Consider the following 15479-nt stretch of genomic DNA (forward strand, 5'->3'; position numbering starts at 1 on the left):
AATTAGAACAAAATTCACTTCTTTTGGTAATTCAATTAAAGAAAATGTCAGATGTTAGTGATTCCTTGTGTCCCATGACTCAGCAGTGCTTCCTGCTGTTAGATTTGTGGATAATTTGCTCATTGGAAAAGCAGAGAAGAAGAAATAGCTTTAAGATGTGCTCTAAACAGACTATAAACTAGTCTGTCTCCAGGGCTTACCCTTATTTTATTGGTTTATTTTATCCCAAGACCTCAGTATAGTACTGTGTATTAAAAATTAATAATGGCTTCAGAGTAATTTTAAATTTCTTATATTTAATTGATTTCAATGTGGATGAAAACAGTTATAAATTTTGTCTTTTAAAATACTAGAGATTGTCATAGATCATCTTATTAGGGAATATGCCCTGATTATATTAAAATATTTTCAAATGATTTAAATTTAAAAAAAAATTCAAATAGTTCCTTGGACTTTCATTGTGATAAACCTATTGAGTCATATGTGTTCTATGTAGTGTGTCTGTTAATGTTTACCACAATTGCACTTAACTTAAACAATTATTGTCCAGCAGATGGAAGTTTGTAGACTACTGTTGTAGACTGAGGAGTGACTCAAAGCCAAAACAAATATTACATAGGCACTTTACTAGTAAGCATGAACATGATGAAAGTTGGTATAGAAAGATAAGTTAAAAGAATAGGAAAAATACACAGAACATTAAAAGGTATGTCCTATAAACATTTATTTTATAAATTCTAAGTTTTAGAAATTACTACTGTGTATTTTATAAGCCAAAATGTATATGAAAACATTTCGGGAGGATATGTATCATTTTTCATTTTTCCCCCTAATATGTATTCACCCCAGGCTGCACAAGAAATGCTTATTGGTTTCTGAAGAATGTTCCTTTAATCCTCTTGTACCCTTGCTACCATGGATCCATCAGCCATGATATTTGCCAAACTATAGTTCCTTCTTCTCTTCAATTTAAATATGTGTGGCAATTGGGATTTGCCAAACTATAGTTCCTCCTTCTCTTCTATTTAAATATTTGTGGAAATTGGGATTTTAGGTAAAAAAAAAATTATTTTAATTTTTTAATTGTCTGAATCACTTCAACTTTTGCTGGGTTAAGTATTCACTTTTTTAATCACTCAAAATGTTTTATATCTTAAAATACAAAAGAAAAAAAATGTAATATTCATATTTTTTTATTTGTTCCCTTATTGGACATATGCTTATCACCTACTACATTTCTGGAATTCTGGTTGGCTACATGGAGAGGCAAAAATAGGCTTACAGTTATTCAAATAGAAAATAATATTGTACAATAATTAATAACTAATAATACAAGAATAAACTCTGTTTTGTGTACTTACTATTATTACCTACTTTTGTTCCACCCTATATAATTGTGAAGAAGACTAGAACTATTTCCTGCTCTCATAGATCTAGCTATTGTTTTGGAAAGTTTTTGGGCAAACACATGATAAGTGTATAATTGTAAATTGAAGTAAAAGGTTTCTATAGAAAGAAACATCTTCCTATGAATACTTATACCTAAAGAAACTATTTTTAGGGGAAAAAATAAAACATGAGCAATTGGATGAGTAAGTTGGGAGGTCAGGTAAGGATTCCATGATAAAATGACCCTTACACCAGCGTTTTTCAACCGCTGTTCCGCTGCACAGATGTTGCCTGGTGTGCCGTAGGTGCAGACAAGACAAGAATTTTATAATTTTTCACTATTTTGTTTACTTAATATTTCATAATAAAGTAATTATAAAATACTTTCTTTGTGTTTATTTGATTCCTATTCAAGAGAATTACTTTATATATAGTCAATATAGGCACAGAGTTAAATTTTTTAACATTTTCTAATGGTGGTGTGCCTCGTGATTTTTTTCATGAAACAAGTGTGCCTTTGCCCAAAAAAGGTTGAAAAACACTGCCTTACGCCAAGACATGGAGAATGAGGCCAGAGTTGAGGATTTGGAAAATTGAAGGAATTATGCTTAAAACAAACAAATAAACAGAAACCGTTTAAAAGAGAAAATGTTTTGGTTATGCAATAAATATAAGTTTTGGAAATCTACTGTACAACATATGGTCGATGATTAATAGTATACTATATAATATTTTTATCTTGGCTAAAATGATATCGTAGATCGTAAGTTAAATGTTCTTGTCACAAAAATAAAAATAATGAAAATAAACAAAGTGGGTGGGAAAACTTTTTCAGAGGCAATGGGTAAGTTTTTTATATGATTGTGATTATTGTTTCATGGCTATATACTTATCTCCAAACATATCAAGTTGTATATGTTCAACAACTACTACTTTCTCAATGTCAATCATATCTCCAATAAAACAGGTGGGGAAAAAACAAAAACAAAAAACAAACAAACAAAATACACACAAACAGAAAACAAAAGTACAGCTAAAACCCATTTGGCTCAGTGGATAGAGCCTCAACCTGAAGACTCCAGGATTCCAAGTTCTGTTCTGGTCACTGGCATGTACCTTGGTTGTGGGCACATCCCCAGTAGGGGGTCTGCAGGAGGCAGCTGGTAGGTGTCTCCCTCTCATTGATGTTTCTAACTCTCTATTGTTCTTCTGTCCTCTCTGTAAAAAAATCAATAATATATATAGTTGATTTTGTATTTTGTATTTTTGTTTATATATTAGAAGATTTAAATCCTTTAAAGGCCTAGCTGCTATAATTCTGAGAAGAAGAGTAAAAATAAGGCTTGGGAGAGCAATAATTTAATGCTAGAATTAAAATATTGGCTTAAACATTCAGACTTTTATTCTAAAAGAAATATGAAATAATTGGAAAGTTTTATACATTTAATAAAAAAATCAAGTGGAGAGATGGATTGGAGAAGGTAAAAATGGTAGAGTGTGATAATCATAGCTAAAATATTTGGAAGTTCTTATTTATGAATTGTATACAGAAAGCAAATGGTAGAGGTATCAATAGAAATTCTATTTTTTTGGCTTTAACACTTGAAATAAGTGTAATACATTTCATTAAATATTTTTAATTGTTTTATACACAGGCAGTCCTATTTCAAAACCTATATTAATGAGCATACTTTTCTGTTCTTTGATTACACTTTGAACGCTATTTGACTTAATTTATGCAAATTAATCCACATTCTGAAAACTGTATGATACTCCAATTAATTCTATCAAGGGATATTTCTTCTGTCAATTATATTTTGTCATTATAGTTTATCAACAATCAGCAAATTAGTAGATTTGTTATGTCTGTTCTCAACTAATGGATTACTGTATTCAACTGGCAGCAGCTGCACTTATAATGCTACTATAACATTAGAACAATGTGGAAATAAACTAACAATTAGTCTTTTAAACAGAAAACATGATAATTTGTTTCATCATGGTCATAAATTGCTATTCCGGAGAGTTAACAACTCCTAATGACAGAAATAGTTATCGGTTCATTAAGTAAATTACTCTAAAGATCAAACATGGTAGTAGATTGCAATGGCTTCTTGATTATATTGTTAGTGATCAAAAGCACTTTAAAGAATGGGTTATAAATACTTATTATTTCACAAAGGACACAAACAAACAAACACAACAACTGTGTTTAGAGAAGTTACCTAAAACATCTGGTCTTGGGACTATTTAGGAATTGTGTTAGCTCAGAGGTTTAAACTTGGCCACATATAGTCACTTGAGGTGGCTTTTAAATGATACTTATAGTTCTACTTCCACTACAGAATAATCAAACTGGCATTGTAGTGAGGTGGACACAGGAGATCTGTGCAGGCTCCCCAAATGCTTTTAATGTGCAGATTAAGAAGCACAATCTATTGTTACCAGCCAAATCAATTCATGGTCTTCAGTGCCAACATCATTTTTATGCTTGATTTCCCTTTGTCTCAATGTAGGAATAATGCATGTGTATATTCACTTAGTAATAAACATTGACATTCTTTGAGAACTAAAAATTACTAAAGATAATATTCACAACAATAAAATAGCAAACATATTTTTAAGGAAAATATTGATAATAATAAATAGGGAATAAAATTACTCTGATAAATTAAGCAAATAAAGTCAATTTTATGAATGAGTAGGATAAGATCTATTTTCTAAGATATAGGGATAATAAGAAGTCAGAATTGTTCATGGATAAATCAGCTTTGAGAAATTATCATCAAAGTAATATAAGCATATGTAATTATAACTTCATGAATCTATGGTAATAAACATAGCTAATTATTACCAAACTAGAGGCCTGGTGTGTGAAATACGTACACTCGGGGAGGAGGTCCCTCAGCCTGGCCTGCGCACTCTCATGGTCCGGGATCCTTTGGGGGATGTCTAACTGCCGGCTTCACAGAGGTGGGAGAGGCTCCTGCCACTGCCATTGCATTTGCCAGCTGTAAGCCTGGCTTTTGGCGAGTAGTGCTCCCCCCGTAGGAGCACACTGACCACCAGGGGGCAGCTCCTGCATTGAGTGTCTGCCTACTGGTGGTCATTGTGTGATATAGTGACTGGTTGTTCCACCAACAGGCTGAAACTGTCTCTGACATTCCCTGAGCAGTCCCAGATTGCAAGAGGGCTCAGGCCAGGCTGAAGTACCCCACCAGTGTATGATCAGGGCCAGGGAGGGATATGAGAGGTTGGCCAGCTGGGAGGGACCAAAGGAGGACTTCAAGGTGTGTTCAGCTTATCTCGCTCACTCCCGATTGGCTGGACCCCAGCAGCAAGATAACCTACCTGTCTGAGTGTCTGCTTCCTGGTGATCAGTGCTATGATAGTGACTAGTCTACCAGTCAACTGTCTTCCCTCTCGTGGTCAGTGCATATCATAGTGAGCAATTGAGTGGCGTGAGCATATCATTAGCATGTTACATTTTGATTGGTTAAACAACCAACTGGACAACCAGACACTTAGTGTTAGCCTTTTATTATATAGGATACAAATTGTGAGAACTCAATATCAGAGATTTTCAAATGACTTTGGCTGTCCAAGCAAAGGAATCCAGTGTGATACAGTTCGATTGACAACAAATATTTAAGAAGAGGCACAAAAATTATTTGTTATGGTTAGTACAAAGTTTAAACAATGCAACTACTTTTGATAGTGTATTTTAAAAAAGCAGATTTTAGGATAAGTGCAAAAAAGAAAAAAATGTAAATAGAATGACACATTTTATGTAATTCTCATTTATTTTCTGGTACTGCTATTAAGATCTTATTTCCTATTATTTCATAGAATAATGAAGAAAAACATTAAAATCAAGCTAGTAAGTTTGCATGGGGTGCATTAATTTCACCAGCAGTAAAATTATTTTAATTAAGAGAATTTTCTACCAACTAAATGAAGTGCCTTACACGCCCAATCAATTCTTGCCAATAAGATTGCTCTACAAATAGGGATAGTAATTAATTAGGAGAAGCCCCTTCAAGGACAACTGGTCCATCATGCACAACTTGAGAAAGAGCTGACATGCACTGTTTCTTTTCAATGTCATCATCTGTGTTCATTATATGTATTATTAGGTTGGAGAAAAGATGATACTGACAGAGTGGATAATGGGTTGTGAAGTGAAATAAAAGAGTATGAATTATAGTTAAGAAAAGATAAAGTCATAGCAAAAAGGAGATAAGTTCTCTTTTTATACCTTTCTTTTGTTTAAAGCTTTTGAACATTACAGTTTAGGTGACTAAATTAAACATATACATTTGAAATATTTAAGATATGCTGGTGAACATCTTTTTGGAATGAATAGTGATTGCTCCATTTGTGAACTGTATTGCAAACCAATATTACTTTTAATTCTTTATTTTCTTTATGAAATGGTGAATATTATTTGTGCTAGAGGATAGTACAAGATATTAATTATCATTTATTCATTACAAATTACTTTTATAAGTTATAATTACTGAGAGTAAAAAACCAATAATTTACATAAAAGTATTTTTATTATTATACTGCTTCACTTGAAAGTCTTTTTGTTGTTGCTGTTAAATACCTGCTATTATTTTTATTTGCATTTAGGGTTAGAGCCTAACATCAAGATTTTTTTAAATGAGTTTAAAATAAAAGTTTTAAAATGTGGTTTATTATATTTACTTATATTACATGTAATGTTTTCAAAACATTTTCACAGTAACAATTATGTTTATTAATATATACATGAAAACAAATGGCTTTTATGTAAACAAGAAATAATTAAATGGCATAACAGAGGAATAACATATCACATATACAGCAGTTTCAACATTTAAATGCTTAGTCCTTAACAAAATATGTAAATTCAAAATTGAAAAAACTTTACATATTGCCACAGTATATTTATAAACACAAAAAATCTGAACAAAAATTTTACAGATAAACCATGCTATTGGAGAGACCTAATATATTATGATATCCACAATATATAAATATAGATAGATAGATGTAGATATAGATAAATAGATATATAGATATATAAATATATAGATATATAGATATGTAGATATGTAGATATATAGATAGATATAGATAAATATATTCATTAAGGTTTCAAAAACATAACACTAGTGCTTTATGTTTGTTTGTTTGTTTTTAAGTATACATGTAAAACTGAAAAACAAATAAGGCCAGGTAAACTCTGAAAAAGTGTATTGTGTGGTTAGGTGAGGTAGAATTTAGCTAAAGCATGTTATATAATATGCAAATAGATGGAACAGTGGAACAAATGAACAACTAGTAGCTATGATATGTGCAGTTTATCATTTTCCTTTTCCTTTCTTTCTTAACTATCTAACCAATGGTCCTACAATATATATATAATGATAGAACAATCTGATCAATACATTTTATAATTTTCCAAAGAAAAAAGCAAAAATAAAGAAGTGAAAGGGAGCTAAATTCAGCCTGATCATGATTGTTAAAAGTTAATTTTCTCCTATCTGCAAAGAGTAGTAGAGGCTTAAGTATAGAAAAACTTATTTTTTACAAAGACACACACCTTCAAAAACAAGTTATTAATATGGGAAGTTTAAACAGTAATTCACACCCTTGACAGTTCCATGGAGCCATGTAATTAAAAACCTAGAGCTTATTAATCCCCAAAGTATAAAAATGGAAGAGGGGTTATTATACATCAAACACTATTAGACACACTGCGTGGATCTCACTTCATGAGAGTAGAGATTTTCTTTTTGTTTTAATGCATCTGTCAAATGAACAATATTGTTCATGTCAAACTTCTACAGAGCAGCCACTGCGATTGTAAATTGTCCTTGGAGGAATTATAGCAATTAGAAAAGTATATATAAGACTTACAACATGAAGGAAGGAATGTGTGATGTACAAGACTGAAAGGACCCCATGAAAATGTCTTATGAAATGCCAAAGAGTAGTCAATCTCAACTGAGGACCTGACAAAAGTGTGTAAAAATGTTTTCAAAATGGCGGCCCAGGGAAAATTTTGTCCTGGAAATGCAGACTCATATGACCATATGAATTCACTGTTCATTATATTAACTAGGTGATGAAGTTGTAAGATCCATGCCTCTCTCTCTAGATTAAACTGGATCCTATAATCAAACATTTCCTAAAGTGTTTTCTTACTCTAAACTTAGCATTTGGGAATCTGATGAAAAGGAATTGGAGTTCAAATCTGAAAATGTTCTCATGTCACTGTCACAGCTGGAGAGAGGAATCTTCATTGGTCTCACAGCAGGGTGCTGTTTGGAGTCTAAGGTCCTCAAGTTTGGTAGTGAGGGCATCTTAATTGGGTCTTTTCAGAATTCTGTGTTTGTTAGGTTGACAATTCCATTGACCAAGAAAAGTAATTCTCTCAGATTTATACAATAAGGGAAAACAACAGCTTAACAGATTCTTATGTTTCAGAAGGAAGAAGTTATTAGAAGATATTTATATGCTTCAGAGCCTTGGTTGTCAGCTGGTGGGACTTTACTTGAAAGGCTCAGTAAGAATTTATATATATATTTATATATATATAGCTTCATATGGTAGGCACAATATGATGATAATCTTAGAGTGAGTTTGATGACTAAATTGATAGTCTTGGTAATTTACTTATTTTAGTTAATATATAATTTTACCATTAGGAGCAAATATTTATATGGAGCAAAGGGTAAGTTATTTTTGCTGTTTTCTTTAAGTTTATTTCAGTTTTCATTATCAAAGACTGAAGTCCCAAAAGTATTCTTTTATTTATTTTAATACTTCTGTCAAAAAGCAAACAAACAAACAGCAAAAACCCTTTGTACTGTAGAAAGGTTTTCTAAAAACATTTCATACTTCTGATTTGTTGTGGGAAACAGAAATGTTCATGCATAAGCAGGATGCGTTGGTATCTACTGATTGGTTATTTTTTTCTTTCTTTCTTCTTCTTCTTCTTCTTCTTCTTCTTCTTCTTCTTCTTCTTCTTCTTTTTCTTCTTTTTTTGTTTTTTTTTTGTTAATCCTCATCTAAAGATAGTTTTTCCCATTAATTTTTAGAGCAAGTGGAAGGGAGAGGGAGAGAGTGAGAGTGACAGTGAGACAGAGAAACCTAGAGACTTTAAAATATTCTTATTTCTTATTTTTATACATATGTGCAAATGGATGCTTTTGTTTGACTGAAGAAGGAAATAAGAAAAATAAGGCCTGGGAAAATGTATCTGGAAAATACAACTGACTATTAAGAAAGTCAGTGTAAACTTGAGCTATTTATGAAGATGAATTTTATATATGTAGGTATTTATACATTATGTTATGTATATGAGCACAAATATAGGAAAAATCACATGAGAGTTAAAGTTAGTATCTGTGCTAAATAAAATCTGGGATAGATTCTCATATATTATAAGATGTATATGGTTAATACCAGAGCAACTACTAAGAAAATAACAAGTAAAATAGTAAAAATAACATTAAAATATTAAAAATTTGACCTGGAAAACTACTTAATGTAAGAATGATGTATTATCAGAAGCATAAAGTTATTAAAAAGACATGAGACATAAGAAAAACAAAAAGGAGCCAAAGCCGGTTTGGCTCAGCGGTAGAGTGTCGGTATGTGGGACTGAAAGGTCCCAGATTCGATTCTGGTCAAGGGCATGTACATTGGTTGTGGACACATCCCCGGCAGGGGGTGTGCAAGAGGCAGCTGGTCGATGTTTCTCTCTCATCAACGTTTCTAGCTCTTTATCTCTCTCCCTTCCTCTCTGTAAGAAAAATCAATAAAATATATATTTTTTAAAAAAAGGAAAATGACAGACAGAAATCCAACTATATAAATAATATTAAAATCAAGTGGATTCAAAATTCAATCAAAAGGCAGAGATTTTTAGCCTACATAATTTCTGGACATACCCAAGTATATGCCATCTGTTAGAGACACATTGTCTACATTTAAATGTACATGTAAATTATTAGTAACAGATTGGGAAAATATATATCATTCAAATAACAATCATTGAAAGCAAGGAGTATCTATATTAATATCAAACAAAATTAACTTTAAAAGGAAAAAAAATGGTTTCTAGAGAAAACCTTCCTCATTATATAATGAGAAAAGATCTAATCCATCAGAAGGTGTGGCAATTATAAGCATATGTGCCAAACAACAGAATCCCAAAATAAATTAAACAAAAACTTATAAAGTAAAACATTCCTATTCAAAGCATTATATGCTAATGATATGTTAAGCTGCTCAACCGTTTGATATGATGTGCACTGACCACCAGGGGGCAAACACTCCAACTGGTGGGTTAGCTTGCTGGTGGGGTCCTGCTGATTTGAATTGAGAGAGCTGGACATGCTCTAGAGCCCTCCTGCAGTCCCTCTCCTGCTGGCCCAACTCCCGTGTCCCTCCCTAGCCTGTACCCTCTCACAATCTGGTCTGAGGGACCCCCTTACCGGAGTGTACGGTTTTCATGCACTGGGCCTCTAGTAATACTATAATAATGTTAAATTTAACAACTTCTTTGAATGAAGAAAACTAACAATAACAACATAATAATAACGTTAACAATCAGTTGATAATTAATGCATAGACATTTTACTATTGAAATATATTTTCTATGAGTGAAGCTTAAAGTACATAATGTAAATGAAGTATTTTACAAAGGTTTGAGTATTACCACTGTTTTTCCCTAAAAGGAACAAAAACATTTCCAAAGATTGTATATAAAATAAAATATTATTTTATTAAATAATATTTAATAATATCTCCAGAAAAGGGGGGGGGGGTTCCCCCAGCTATGTTTTCACTTAGTAAAGGGTAGTTTTATGGTAAGTATTGGATTTCAATTTCTCAATGCTAGAATGGGAAGTTTTTGTGTATCCAACCCATTTATGAAGTTTTCAATCTATGTTCAATTCACCAGTTTCTACTTGCTACCAGAAATAGCATAACAAAATGAAACCCACTCATTCACACATTTCTTAAACCTTTATTGAATACTTTCTAATTGGAAAATGTTTAGAAATAAGATCTGATTCCTATCCCCTTGTAATGTATCATCCACAGGTAAAATCAGTATTTTCCTCAGAACACATGTCATGGCTATTTTATGGAGAAAGCAAATATATTTTTTAAGTTGCTAAAGTAACTATTAGTCTTACTTTCTAAACACACAAGTAGTTTGTGTTATAGCAATTAATTTTATGGCTGACTTTTGGGAAACTTTCAAACAAACCAGTTGCTTTTAAGGACTATTTTAGAAGCTTACATTTTCCATATAATGCTAAATATGACCAAAACACTATTTTTCATTTATAAGCAATAGTTCTGTCTTTAAGTGTAAAATCTGAAGTCCATGATAAAATCAGATATAGTTTCAAACCTATTTCTGTAGAGTCTGAATAAATACAGCTTTATGTGAATTTGCCACAGAAATCTATTTTGTTCAGAGTTTTCTTAAATTATTTCTGAACCAGGAACTCTAATAATTGTGAATTTCTAAGACATAATTTCTTGCATAATATCAGTAACATTTTTATTATGTTGAATTTCTTGTTTTGCTTATCTTTTTAATTTTGAATGTACCGTGAAAATTTTCCTGATTCCCAGGCAAAAGTTTTTGTGTTACATTTTACTTGAAAATTTTTTTTAAAAAAGGAGTAAACTGGACTGCATATGTATGATGTATGTATGGATGTTTTTGAAGAGTCTTGCTATACTAAGCCACATTTTCTCTAGTTGCTAGAAATATTTTTCTATTGCATTTACATATAGTGATATATTATTTTTTATCTTTATTTTGCCATGAAAAAGTGAAATAGCCTAGCTTCCTTAAGTTTTATAGTAAAATGACATAGAGGTGATTACTTAAGTAATTCAAAAGTTAATATTATAATTACCATATTCATGCTGAAAATTAATTGCAATACACCTCATTAAAAGAAGTAGTTTTGTGTAATTAAATTTTAATAATAGTCTGAGTTAAAATTTAGCTCTTGTATATACAATTATACTTCACATAATCATTTTTTTCTTTCATCTGAAAACAAATATATATGTTATGCACATAAAGTGGAAGATTGACTATATTATAGCTTCTAGCTCTGTGACTTTATGCTTTAGATTAAGTGTCAAAGAAAAATTGTGTGCATGTGATTAATATGATTTTGTGTACCTGGCCAGATTTTTATTTTACTTGATAATATCTAAATAGCTTTTTATAGCTCTAACCTTTTTCATTGCTTTTCACATTTTCTTCTAAGACATGAAATGTCATGGAGCTGTTTGTTCAGAACCTTTAAGACGACCTTTCTCTGGAGTATATCTCAATTTTGAAATAAATTTGATGATTATATAGTCAAACAATATTAATAGAGTATCTATTGTTTATAAGGCATATAGATTATAATCTTGATATTTAGGCTAGCAAATAAATATATTTAACTTCTTCTGTCCCTAGATATTTTCATTAAATGATAAAAAAAAAATTAAATTTTAATATTTAAAATGAGACCATATTTTAAACTTAGACTTTCACCTAAGGTATTTCTGTTTTGTCTTTTCAATTATATTATTCACTTATTTTAAATTTAAGTAAAATTATTGTTGACTTACTTAATAATGAATATAATGCATTTATTAAGTCGTTTGTGCAATTTACTTTTTCAAAGTAAAAGTTCTTAGAATTTATAAGAATATTTGAAACATTTTAATAATATATGTGGACCACTATAATTTTATTAACTTTTTTCTTTTTTTACAAAATTGATGTACTTGTCACTGAATTGCTTTCAACTTAGTATTAATTTATCTTAGCACTGGACATCCATAAGCATGCATATCAGTATTTATTAATATTATCAATTATGATGAAACATACTTGACATAATGAGTAAAACGTGGTGAGTGCTTTAATAAACTGGGTAAATTTGTTTTAGCCCAATGGTTTTCAAAGGGACGTCCTTGCATTTTTGGGACAATTTGAAAATTATTAAGGTCATTCTAATCAGTGGAAATGACTGAAACAGCTGGCCTTTAGCAGGTGTGGGGTAAAGAATGAATGCTATAAATCCTACATTGCCCAGGACTTCCATGATTAAAAAAATATTACAAGGTTTAAACTATTCCAAAAGTTCCAATATATATTAATATGATTATAAAGACTTTTTATAAATATCATTTTATGCATTGAAACTTAATACTTTTACAAAAATGTAATAATCATTCGATTAATCAGAAAGAAAACTTTCATGTTAATCAAGAAAATATTATGCTTTATTTAGAAATTTATTGGAATTTGTTAGCCATATTAGAGAATTATATCATCCTACTTGAATTTTGAAAAACTAACTACTGTCATCAGCTTCCATTATTCTGTATATTGATGCAAAGAAGTAAGCACATCAATGTAACTTCAAGTTCAGTAATTTCTACAAAGGATGCATTTTTTTACATAACTACATTCAATAACAATTTAGTGTCCTTTTATATTCACCTATTAGAGCTAGGTCATTATCTTGATTTTTTAAATATTAGGTTTATAGATAGGTTATACTTTAAAATTATTTTTTAAAATGTCTTATTGATTTTTTTTGAAAGAGAGAAAGAGAGAGAGAGAGAGAGAGAGAGAGAGAGAGAGAGAGAGAGAGAGAGAGAGAGAGAGAGACATTAATGTGAGAGCAAAACATTAATGGACTGCCTCATGCATGCCCCCTACTGGGGACTGAGTCTACAACTGAGGCATGTGCCCTGACCAGGAATTGAACCTGAAACCTTTTTGTGCACAGGACCATGCCCAACCACTGAGCAACATGGGCCATGACATATATTAATTCGAATGTATAAAGTATAGGGGGTGCCACAGAAAATAGAAATATATTACAAACAGAAAATACTGACCAAACCCTAACCAGTTTGGCTCAGTAGATAGAGCATTGGCCTACGGACTCAAGGGTCCCATGTTTGATTCTGATAAAGGGCATGTACTTTAGTTGCAGGCACATACCCAGTAGGGAGTGTGTAGGAGGCAGCTGATCAATGTTTCTCTCTCATCCATGTTTCTAACTCTCTATCCCTCTCCCTTTCTCTCTGTAAAAAATTAATAAAATATATTTGAAAAAAATTGACCTAATTTGCTGTAGAATATATATTTTTGAGAAATGTTAACAAATGAAATCCTATAAAATATGAGGGATATATTTAAGTCAGAAATAAGAGATCTGATTTTCTTGAGCATGTTGATGTAAGCAAATTGATTGTCAATTCTGGGTCTGCTATTGATACATTATATTGCCTCATATTTCCAATTGGTTAGTAGACTTATGGGTTTGATTTTATCAAATTTGTTATGGTCAAATGCAGATTCCTAGTTCTACTGCAATTTTTCTCCTGCTAAATCTTCTCTGCATTAAAGGGTAGTACAGTCCTAAACTGCTAAGACCTGAAAGGAGACATTCTCAATTAATTTCTTCTACATCCTATAATTAATATATTTGTAAATTATTTATTTTTTTCCAAAATATATCTTGAAATGGCCACTGCTTACTATCTGCAAAATTCCTACTCTCTTACCTTGATCATATATTTCTGTTGCTGCATTACTTCCTGGTTTATTTAGGTTTCATTAAATTAGAAATTATTGTAGGAAGAATTAAATGATAGACCTTCCTATTCTCACAAAGGGTCTGTTGTCCATTTAGAAAAGCTTTAAAAAAAATATATATATATATATATATATATATATATATATATATATATATGGAAAAATAGCATTATGATTAAATTGGTATGGTTGAGGCATACAACTACATAATTATCTTACTAATATATGTAGGACACTATGTAACTTACTATCCCAATCCAATTACTTTTAAAGTAAATGAATACTACTAATAATTAATCTAAAAAATGATTAATGCATGACTAGGGCAGGCTTATATGCCCTGTGACAGTTGTTTATACTTTACTTAGGGTTTTTTGAGTTTGTTAGTTTAACTGGTTGTTTTTGGGGACATGGCAAGGTAGAGGTCATTGAAGGGAAGTATTGCCTTTTGTCATTTTATTTCAGGTGAACGTATGCACATTTGCTATGGCTGGTCACAGTCTTACCTACTTAGTAATGGATAAATTTAACTGTCTTCTGTAAAATAGATGTAGTACTAATAATTTTACAGATGATAAAACTAGGGCACAGAGAAATTTATTTATGAATTAGTGAGAAAAGAATTAGAACCAAGCTTCCCTCTCCGAGGCCAGTGATGTGAATATATGAAAGCATCAATTATACTGCCTGCCATTAACAATCTCAGTGACCCTTGGCAATTTACATTAAATGGCTAAGTTTTTTTTTCGTTTTTTTTTTTTCACAAATACAAGAAAAAAGGTTTGAACTAATTGAACTTTAACATTCTAGCTGGCTCCGAACACCTACCATCATATAAATTTAAGAGTGTAATGACTTAGGTTCAGTAGGTTAATTTTCATTAATAATAATAAGCAAAGTGATTTGACATTGCTCTTCTCAACTCATTGACATGTTTATGTAATTATCTTAAGTGCCCTTTGAATAGTTGGCAAAGGATACTTGAAAATCACTTTACTTAAGTTTAGAACAAAGATTATCAACCCATGATTTAGGTATTTTTCTCACCTTATATTTTCTTTCTTTTTCTTAGGCTTTGTCAGTGTGTATATGTGATAGACAAATAAATGTGGCTATCTATACATATAAAAGCCTAATATGCAAAGTGTCCCCTTGGGAGTTCAACAAACTTGAGTTCAATCACTCACCATGACATGTGCTGACCACCAGGAGGAGATGCAGAATGAAGGAAGGCCCTGGCCAGCAGCTGGAAGCTGCTAGGGACCCTAGCTGTGCATCAATTTCATGCACTGGGCCACTAGTATTATATAATATACAATCATGTTAAAATGATTTGTAATCCACATTACCTAAGGTGGTGCTTTAAATGTAAATAAGACAACAATTGTCCTTGCTTTCAAAGCACTTATATGATAGACTACAAAGGAGCTGAGATACACAAGAATTTGAA

General features: G+C 31.3%; 1 protein-coding gene across 1 annotated transcript in view; it reads left to right on the plus strand.

Moving 5' to 3' along the window:
- The window catches only part of EYS (eyes shut homolog), a 1188193-nt gene that overhangs the window by 96972 nt on the left and 1075742 nt on the right, over nucleotides 1–15479 (plus strand). The window contains 2 exon segments of the mRNA XM_036415133.1: nucleotides 832–1006; nucleotides 7596–7729. Of these exon segments, the coding sequence (XP_036271026.1) occupies nucleotides 832–1006; nucleotides 7596–7729 (309 nt within the window).

Source organism: Pipistrellus kuhlii, unplaced genomic scaffold, assembly GCF_014108245.1.
Source record: "Pipistrellus kuhlii isolate mPipKuh1 unplaced genomic scaffold, mPipKuh1.p scaffold_m20_p_5, whole genome shotgun sequence".
Taxonomy (NCBI): Eukaryota; Metazoa; Chordata; class Mammalia; order Chiroptera; family Vespertilionidae; genus Pipistrellus; species Pipistrellus kuhlii.